A 10398-nucleotide genomic window follows, 5' to 3' on the forward strand; every position below is an offset into this window, starting at 1 on the left:
AACAGTTTTTTTTTTTTTTTAAATAAATAAATAAATAGAAATTATAAGACGTAATACATTATTGTGATCTTCAAAAAAAAAAATTATAGTGATAAAACCTTAGAACCTTAGATGCATTAAAATATAAAACCTTAGAACATAAGCGCACGCAGTATAAGAAAAAGATTAGAAGGGATTAACAGAAAAAGATGAATGACTTAGGATGTTGAGATTAAATTACTTTGTTTATAATTTATAATCCCTCTCTTAACTTTTCCTTGAAATGCTCTTTATAAATTCTTTATTTAAAAACCCAAATTCAATTTGTAAAGTAATTTCAAACTCGTACACTTAAAATAAGATGTTCTAGTCTAAAACATATGCATCCATTTAGTCCGATGCATCCATCGCCATTCGCCAATTTCTAATTTAGACTTAATGATGCTTGTAAAATTATTATACTTGAAGATGATGAGTGTTTTCACACATTTCTGCAACTCCAATCCCAAATAATACTGCATATTACCAAGTACTTTTCGAAAAAACTTTATTGTAGAGGTAGCTTTCTGAAAAGTATTTAAACAAGACAAGCTACACCTCCGAATGAAAGATCATAGGAGTGTCTTCAATTTGAACTACCTGTGGTTTATATAATACAAGTAGCAGCCAAGTTAAGTTACAAGAAAGGAAGGAGAGAGATGGAGTTAGGATTTACAATTTGAACGCCGATTAAGGGGACAGGCCACAAAATTCCCCAAACAAAGAATTATTATATGACGAGAGACTAAGGAGTTATTAACTCACTGGGATTACATCAATTTGCATAAGTAACGGCTCAGCAGACAGTATAGAACACAAATCACCATCTGCTCCTCTAAAGTACGCTTGTGCCTGCCAATATAAGTTCTTTCCATTCAGAAACCTAACACACTTGATATAATGCAGAAATACAAAATTGAAAAGCAGCACGTTCACAAATCATGATCAAGACACATTGTGATATCATCAGGAGATTTCATTGAGTTATACTTATCCATAAGTCGAGGTTCTCATAAACAACTCATCATAATTCATATTTTAGTAGTACGTCAATTTTCATTGCAATAGTAGAGGAAATATGAACTTGAACTTAGCATCTTCATCAAGGATTAATTACTCACCTTCATGAAAATCCAAAAATTGGCAATTGCCGTCTTGGGGAAAATCAAGGATTAAAGATACTTGAACCACCAACATTCAGAGCAATTACAACTGCAACACTGGTAATCACAGCCAGCCAAAACAGCGCAGATCCTGCAATTACCAAGTCCTCAGTGATTAGATAAAAATACCAGAGAAATGAACTATAATCCACTAGATATATTCTTACCTTTAGATCTTTCTGTTTCGCCATCCACCCTAGAAGGAACGGATTCAGCTGCAATGCCTTGAGACTTTGGAGAGGTAGAGCCTGTATTAGTAACATCATCCCCAACTTTAGTGGTTCCAGTTTCAGATGTTACTATTCCTAGAAATTCCTCGCTGACAATTAGAGCAGCAAGAACATCCATAAATGATTCTTTATCTCCCACGGGCATTTGCTTGTAATTAAGACCAGGTTCATCAGCATCAGAGCCATCATCATCTGAAATTACTGAGCTAGCTACTTGTGCTTTTGTCCCCTCATCCTCTTCATCTTCCACATATGCTTTATATGTCAGCCGGAGAAGTAACTCACCACAATTTCTCTTTCTAAGGAAATTCCAACCTCCAGACAAGACAACAACCTTGTCTGTTGGAACTGTGTCTTGGAGAGTACTTAAATCAACCTGAGATCCGGCCACAGCATCAGAAATAAATCATAAACCCACTATATTCTGGGCCATATTGTCAGTGTTAAAAAAAAAAAAAAAAAATCCATGCACAAGCACATGCATACACACTCAATGACTCAAGCACATGAGGAGGAGGGACACCATCATATTTGGATAAGAATTCCACCACAAAAGGTGTCGATTATTGAAATACTTTTCTCCTCTTGTAAAAGGCAAGAGATTAATACTTCCTCTGTTTTCTTTTATTTGCAACAATCCTTCATGACACGGACTTTAAGGAAGAGATTATATAATGTAAATGGACCAATTGATCAAAATGATTTACACATGTAGTACCTAACTCTTCCCTATTTCCATATTCAAAATTATTTTGATAATTTTAACCGTTTACCGACTTTAATCGCCTCCTTAAAAAGCGCGCCTTAAGGCTATGTTGCAAATAAATGAAAACAGAGGAGGTATATGAATTTTAAAAAAAAAAAAGAAAAAGAAAACAAAACAAAAACACAAAATGAGGGCAGAGACCAGACCAAGTATAAGTATAATCCTACCCCAACTAGTGAAGAGGAAGTTTTGTTCTAGGAAACATCACAGGGAAAAGCACTCAAACAAATTCACAGCCTCATTTTCTCTGAGATAGTATGAATAACAGAGAGGAATGTGATAGCAGAAATTGCTAAAGGAAACTACATTAATTAAGGGCGTCTAGGGTTATGTGGGGTATCAGAAATATAGGTTTACTCAATAAGGGTTACGGAAGGAAGAATATCAAGCAAAATATGACAGACTTGTGGTACTTACAATGAATCAGGACTTCAACATTATGTCAATGTTTCTATGGATTAACTTTGGAACAGATGGCAGAAACACTCCTGATGCTATTTGGTTGGCCCCTCCAATGGCATCAGGACATTCTGTATTAATAAATTCTACGAGGCAACCCATCCTTAGCAACTGGTCTGTGCTGAAACAGCTATGAAAAATATTATTTCTAAGTTTAAATTTTGGACTATTACCTCACAAATCACAAGCTTCAATTGAAAAATACAAGCTTACATCTTTATACCAGCCTACCAGGTGCTTGTAATCTCTCAAAGTCTCAGTTATTCTCCCATAGAAGAGGAAATCTAAGCAAAGCCATTTTCGAGTCTTCTACTTTCAGGGAAAGCATGTAAAATGGTATAATGATTCATTGATTCATTCAGAGCTAATAGCCTAATACATAGATACACATGTACACCAGTTGTCCAGAACCCACTAAAGACAAGCTTAAGCGACTTATGAAGCATATTGTAGGACTTCAATACACGAAAATGCCTAGCTGGCCATTCACATTGCCCCAAGTTGTATCCAGTAGATCATGATATTGATCAAAAATTCAAAACTACATAATCACAAGATGGAATGGGTCGTTGAGTCCTAATCTATGTATTGTATGATAAAATTAATCATTTAAAACTAGAAACCAACAAATACATTCATGAACTACATCCAACATTGAATGAATAAGTCAAATCAGGGATGCAATGCAGACAACAATTGTTTCACAAAGCATGTTCCACATTCACTATAGACCATCATGTCACCAAATCATCTGCTACTACCCAGTATTAAGTCATTATGCATACTGAGGTATTGAATATTGATACTATCATACAGCTTACATATTCGCAAACAAGATAGTTATTACATTTGTATTTCAGTCACTTAAAATGTTCTAACTTTTGAGCCTCTCTAAAATTTTCACTTTGACAATAACCTAATAAATTATTCCAAGGAACTTAAAATTATAATGATAAAGCGAAATTTTTTCCAATTCTTTACATTTTACAAAAGAATAAGGAAAAATAATTTCAAATACAAAGAAACCTTTAGAAGAACAAGAGAGCTACCTCTCCGGTACCAATTGTCATATTTGCAAAGCCAAGAGAATCCACAATTTCAACATACAATTTCTGTTTTTGAGGATCAGCAACAAGCATATTGAAGTCTTGGTTCCAAATTGGTTCACCAGGTGGTCCAATGACTGTGGTTTGACTATTCTTCTTACTGCGTATTACTTGGTCTCCCAAACGCAAAATAACATATGGATCCGTCTTACCTGAATGTTTGTATAGAAAAGATAAACTCTTTTGCAAAGCAAACAACAACCAATAGAACAAAGTAATATACAATCCAATGAATCAATGAGAAACATGTTCTGAAGTTCAGCATAATTCATTAACTATGAGAAAAAAAAAAGTCGCTAGTAAGAATATCATACCATATAACACATATGAGAGATCACGAGCATCAACAAGGGTCACTGACAGCTCACCAACAGAATCTTTATTTTTTTCTTGAGCATCCCCAGATTTCAAATCAGTAGGCATAGGCCCAACAGCTTCCCCCTTTTGAAAATCTAAAACAATCTTCTTTGGGCGGACAAAGAGTCTTGGTAAATCTTCAGTTAACAGTTTTATCAAGAAGCTGTTGACAGAAAGTAGTGCATAAGTTACAAACAATTAGAGTGCAGAGCCAATTTGAGGTAGAGAGATACTAAAAAAAACAGCTTATCACATAGCTTTTATAATTTTGACAGAAGATACAATAGAAATATAATAATAAAAAATAACAATATAATAAAAGTGCTTTATTCAGTAATTAACTTATACAACATATACAATGAGAAAAAAGGAAAGTAACCATAGAGAGAAACTGTTTAGAGACATGAGTGTTTAACGGTATGAGAGGGCCCATCTGGTGAAGTTAGGTAAGGGTAAAAAAAGGAATTCTTCCTAGCCATAATTGGAATATAGCATGTATCAAGCTAGGGTATTTACTAAGTCAAAAAGATAGGATGTGATTCTTGATAACAAGAAAAAACAAGCAACTGATTACTTGATAGACATTTGATAAATAAATTTAAAAAAAAAAAAAATTTATAAAAAATAAAAAAAAAATAAAAAAAGAAAAAGAAGAGGAATATCTAATTTAACTAAAAAGAAAACATAGAACAGCAGGCTAGCAGCAGACAAAGAGAGCAAGGACTTGTAATAACTAGCCTATATTTGGGTTACAAGAATAGATTTGTGCTAGAAACATCTAGCAATTTGGAGAAGTGGATGGAAATTTTAAGGAAAAATGAATGGGAGAATAGTCCCCTATATGGGAAGAGAGTAAGGGCTCACAACCTTAAAATGCAAACTATGGTTGTCTCATGCAAAACTAAATAACAAAATGCCGTAAGAGCAATATGTGCTTACTCTATTATATTACATGATTAATCACTATGTGATTACTCTAAGAGTATTACAAGATTGAGATGTTGACAATACTAATAGAGTAATTTAAATGTTGGAATTAGTTTTTTGTGTTTTTTTTTTTTTTTTTGGTAAATAATGTTGGAATTAGTTCATACTTCCTTTGTTCTCTTTTAATCAAATTGTATTCCTTTACTTTATTTGGTCAATGATATGCTCTCTTTCTCCTCATCACATGGGTCATTCATTTTATCTCTCTCCTCTCCTAAAAACCGGTGCATCCCCTCCGCATTGCAATAAAATAGAACTGAGGACATACTATTTGACAATACCCATATCTCTATACAGTTTTCTCTCTATCTTATACAAATTTACTAAATCCAACATTAGATTACTCTACTAATATTATGTAACAGATAGAGAATAACCAAAGAAAAAGGTCTAACACTATGTGCTTTAGCGGAGTCCAACAATAATATTCCCTCTAAGTTTACAACGCACAATCTTTTTTATTGATATCTTAATCTACAAAGAAAGAAAAATGGATATTTAGAAAGCAAATATCGAGACAAATCTAACAAGATCCACTACAAAGTCTTTAAACACACCTCGTCATCCAAACTCAAGAATTCCGATTGGGACAAGCCACATGACTATACTATTCCTAATGTATAAATCATATAAGAAAGTCAAAGAGGTGTATTTGAATAGTGTAAAATGAACAATAAAAATGGAAATAATGCTCGACAAGCAAACATTAAACATAAACAAGAGAGAGAGAGAGAGAGAGAGCGAGCGAGCATGGAAGTGGCATATCGAATTGAATCAAGTTTCAATTACAAGCAAAATTGATAAAAATTAAGGTTTTAAACTTACGTTGAAAGGACAGGTATTGCTGGTATCGCCCCATATGTCCAGACAAGAGAAACAAGAATGTTAGTATTATAATGTATCAAAATAAGCACAAAATTTATCATCGCTTAAACATTGTCCATCATGTTAAAAATCATTAATGTCAACAGCAAATGAATAAAATAATTACTCCCAACATATAATTTAAATGTTAACACACCTTTTAGCACTCTTATTAAGAAGAAAGGATTATAGTGGTGAGAACAAACCATACAGTTAATATTCCCAAAGAAGCAGAACCAATGAAAGGTAAAAATGTCAACAATAAAACGAGACAAGGTAGTTTTAAAAATAAAATAAAAAAACGCACAAATCTACAAACATAATCTTAATACTTTTTGTTGACATCTTTTAATAGAAATTGCAGTGAAAGGTCAACTTTTAAAAGTGGAGGATTGAGGGCGACAGCTAAAGAAAACAGATAAGTAATGGATGTAGCCTCTCACAATATAAAAATCAAACATTTTGAGCCAAAACTTATACTAGCAGTGCATAAAGTAATCCATCCAAAAGAGACAAACTTAGGCTTGCTGGAAAATATCACAGATCTCACAAATGACTTACCCATTAAATTTAACAAGCGAAATGGTGACAATTCAAATGTAATTTTTGGAAGGTCAACAAAGGCCCATGAAACAGCTCCAACCCAAGGCTCTGTGGGTATTAACCTTAGTTTCACCCAAAGTTCCCCATCGATATCAAAATCCCGAACACCAACTGGCACCATAACGGGAAGAATACCAAATTTCAAAGAGAGCATTAAGAGCATACGAGCACCGCCAGTGTAACGAAGTCCTATCTGGTACCTATATAGAATCAAAGGATATACAGAAATGCTGAGTGAGCAATCTTATTAATTCACGTGAAAAGACCCTTCAGACAAATTCAAAAGAGAAAAAAAAAAAAAAAAAAAAATCTTGATGTTAACCATCGCACCCAAAACTTGCTAATCAACCTAAATAAAATAAAACTTCTATGAGACCTAAAATATCAATTCCATTATTTCTCCTATATTTTCCTACCAAAAATGTAACACATAACACGAACCAATAATTAGGCTAGATTTACATATTCAAAAGTAACAATATTTGGTTTATGAAGTCATGTCACCATCCCATATCCTGAAGCAGCCACCCTTTATAAGAGGAGGGCTGACACTAAATACCTAAGCCTTAACTCGTAGAACACAAAAAAAAAAAAAAACTCAAATACCCAGCCAAAACATAGCTATAATGGTCAAATCTCCAAACGACACAAATGACTGTAAGAAAGTTCAATGTACAGTGACACGGTTTGTTTTCTCAGCAAATATCTATGATTTCCACGTATATACACGGACATACTTTGATCTTTTTTAAAAATGCAATGTTAGGAGTTCCATGCTCGCCGGTGCACTTTTTTCATCATCAACACCTCTAATCATCCTTTTATTAAAATTATAAAAAGTTGATATTTCAAAAAGTAAAAAGTGAGATGAATCTAACAAGATCTCACATGACAATATGTCTATATTTTTCCTAACGTATATCACAATTCACAAATGTAGGTCAAAGGAGATATATGAAAAGTGCAAAATTCCACATGTTGCGATTGAAAAAGAACAAAGGAAGTATGTATTAAACTGTTTCCTCTTAACATACCAGCATGACAAGGTAATAGTTAGGAAAAAGAGCTATACAATAATCTTCTCCTTCACTCTAATCCAGGTTTTTTTTTTTCAATTTACTTATTTTATTTAGTTGGGGGATGGAGGTGGAGTGGGGTAAAAGGTGTTATCAGGTAATCATTATGCAGTGCTGAAACACACATTCAAAATTGGGAACATGAAAGGCAACAACTTAATGATGAATTTTCATCAGCGAAACTGCAAAACTAGGTTAAAGACTAAATAATGAAAAACGATACTGTATTAAAGGTAAAAGTCATATTTGAATAACAGCTCAATAATATCAGTGTCAACCTTTTTTGAGTCCCCTCCAACTTCTTTCAGAATAAGAGTTAAAGACTGTACCAACAGAAGTGATAGAGGTAACAAGCAGAAAACATAAAAATATTGCTAAAGCTAAGATTACTTACTGTAAATCATTCACACGGCGAGAAGTCCTGCGTTCCACACTTCTAACAGACAGGGGTTCATCTCCCAACGAGAACTGCTTCACCTCCACTCGCTCTACATAATCTGGTTTTTCTATATTATCAATAACAGGTTGAAGCAGACCAATAATCCAATTTTCAAGACCAGGTCTGTAAACCTGCCACAACTTTCCTAGCACCATGTTCACCCATTCTACTGATTCCTTCCTCTGCAAATCCTTCTCAAAAAACATCGAACCAGTCAAGGGTGTTTGCCGCCACAAAGCAAGCTGAGTATCGGACTTTTTCCTCTTTAACCGTGTCCATACTTTGTCAAAAACAACCCCAACAAAGAAGAAGAACACAAACAAGCTGAAAACAGTACGGTTTATCGGAGGCGATGGGATAGGATGGATCACTCCTAGTTGTGTCCTAAGCTTATCCACAATCGGGTCTTGTTCAAAATTGGTAAAACCCGAGCCCAATTGAATAGATTCTTGTGACAAATCCCTATTAGCATCATCATCATTGTCGAATTCATCCGAAAACCGACTTAGAACAATACTTTTAGCACCTCTCCTAGCAGAATTAGCTATATCTACATTAAAGTTAGTACCCCCACCATCACTAGAAACAGCACAAGCTCTAAAAACCCAATTCCTACTCACATTCTTATGCAAATTCTCCCCAAAACACCTCCTCCTCTTACTTCTATGAAACCCTAACAAATAAAAACCACAATCCCAACTTCCATTCAAACAAACCGCCCGTCTCGGGTCGATTTTACATGGGCAAACCGGGAATGGAACCCGGGTAATTTGGGAAAAATCAGAGCTTGCACAAGCAGAGAGCAAAACCATTTATAATAAATTGCAAATGGGTTGCCCTAATTTTGATATGGGCACATAAAGTAACATCAATTGCATAAGTAAACATGAATTCTAATCAAATTAAATACTAATTGGGGAACAATTAACAAACCCCAGAAAACTATAAATCTCAGAAAACCAAAAAAACCCACCAAAACCCAGAAAAAAAAGATTCAAAATTTAAGCTTGAATGCAAGAAATAAATCAAAGCAAACCTCAATTGGACAGCAATTCGGCATGCCAATGAAAGTATAGCAAATGGGTGTTTGAGAAAAGGTACTGGTGGGGAAAGGGTGGAAATCACAAGAAGAGGTTGAAGCCTCAAATGTGGGAAAGTTGGGATAATAATTTTTTTAATTTATGTAATTTTTAATTTTATTTTGGTTGCTAAAAAAAATTGATTTTGTATTTTGGTGTGAATTTTGGAAGGTTTTACACGTGGGTCGGCGTTATTCTAGTTGGTGTTTTTCTTCTTTTTTTTTTCTCTCTTTATGGTCTACATTTGTGCATGTCAATGTTTTCAATGGAGTTTCCCCCCTCCACTCAAGAGTCAACTAGTGAAGAATGCAAATTCTATGGTTACCAATCAAAGGTATGATTAACTCGTTTTGTAAGACTTGTACCTATTGTGAGGTTTGATAATCTTAGGGCATGTTGTGTTCATTACAAAAATAAGTATCATATCTAATTAGATGTACATATGACCTGAAAATCAAGAAATAATAGATGAAGTTCAAGTAAAGAGAACACATCCTAGTTTAGACTGTGGAGATTTGATAATCAAACGAGTGTGATTGGTGGTGTGGATCTCTTTACCAAGTATATGAATTGCAATAATAAATGTTTTTTCTTTACCCTTTAAAAGCATGAAGTATATAAATGAGTGTGGGGTTGATACAAATGGCAAGATACATCTTTAGTGTATTAAATTTACGAATGTTGATGCTTGTTTGATCTGCAATAAGGTGAGATGTTAATGAATTTAATTTAATTAAAGGTCAAAATATTGTATTTAAATAATTTATTTATCTCTAAATAAAAGTTTCACTTCACTCAATAATCTTATCCCTAAATAAGAAATCTCATTGCACCTTTATGTATTCCGTATTCATTTATTATCAATATAGTCCCATTTTATTCATCTTATAAACATTTAGTAAAGTTAAAATCTAGTATTAAAAAAAAAAGTTTCAAACAATGAAATTAACCCAAATTCAACAAAAGTAAGTTAAGTAATAATAAGTTTACATCAGTATATTCAATAATTATAAAGCAATAAATACAACAGCAAATCTGTAAGATTAAGTTTTAATCATTAATAATAATTTAAATTTAACAAAATTAATTACAATCCAACAAAAATGTTATAAGTTGAATAAAAATAATTAACGGATTAACAAAAAATAGTTAGAAAAATTGTCAAAAATAAAATAGCTTTTGAGGTTTTTACTAAAAACAAACTAAAAGTTGCCAAACTTACAACAACTCCTCACCTCTCACATTACTATG

The 10398-nt window shown here is 33.4% G+C and overlaps 1 protein-coding gene across 1 annotated transcript; it reads right to left on the minus strand.

The window, feature by feature from the left end:
• Positions 1-555: 555 nt before the first annotated feature.
• Positions 556-9231, minus strand: LOC145620243 (calcium-dependent lipid-binding protein-like). The gene is made up of 8 exons (XM_081674880.1): positions 8024-9231; positions 6512-6753; positions 5912-5930; positions 4057-4262; positions 3686-3894; positions 1349-1787; positions 1140-1272; positions 556-870 (listed from the first exon to the last, which is right to left on the minus strand). The coding sequence occupies exons 1-7, from the start codon at positions 8878-8880 to the stop codon at positions 1184-1186; spliced, it is 2061 nt and encodes a 686-aa protein (XP_081531006.1). The 5' UTR covers positions 8881-9231; the 3' UTR covers positions 556-870; positions 1140-1183.
• Between the last annotated feature and the right edge of the window lie 1167 nt (positions 9232-10398).

The sequence above is a fragment of the Chenopodium album genome, chromosome 27 (assembly GCF_948465745.1).
Source record: "Chenopodium album chromosome 27, dcCheAlbu1.1, whole genome shotgun sequence".
Taxonomy (NCBI): domain Eukaryota; kingdom Viridiplantae; phylum Streptophyta; class Magnoliopsida; order Caryophyllales; family Amaranthaceae; genus Chenopodium; species Chenopodium album.

What these genes read in the sequence shown, in the direction of transcription:
- LOC145620243 (XM_081674880.1), bottom strand. Translation starts at nt 8,880, where the DNA reads ATGGTTTTGCTCTCTGCTTGTGCAAGCTCTGATTTTTCCCAAATTACC. An exon ending in CGCCGTGTGAATGATTTACA is followed by an intron (nt 6,754 to 8,023) that starts GTAAGTAATCTT and finishes GATTCTATATAG; the next exon opens with GTACCAGATAGGACTTCGTT. An exon ending in TGACAATTGGTACCGGAGAG is followed by an intron (nt 1,788 to 3,685) that starts GTAGCTCTCTTG and finishes GCCGGATCTCAG; the next exon opens with GTTGATTTAAGTACTCTCCA.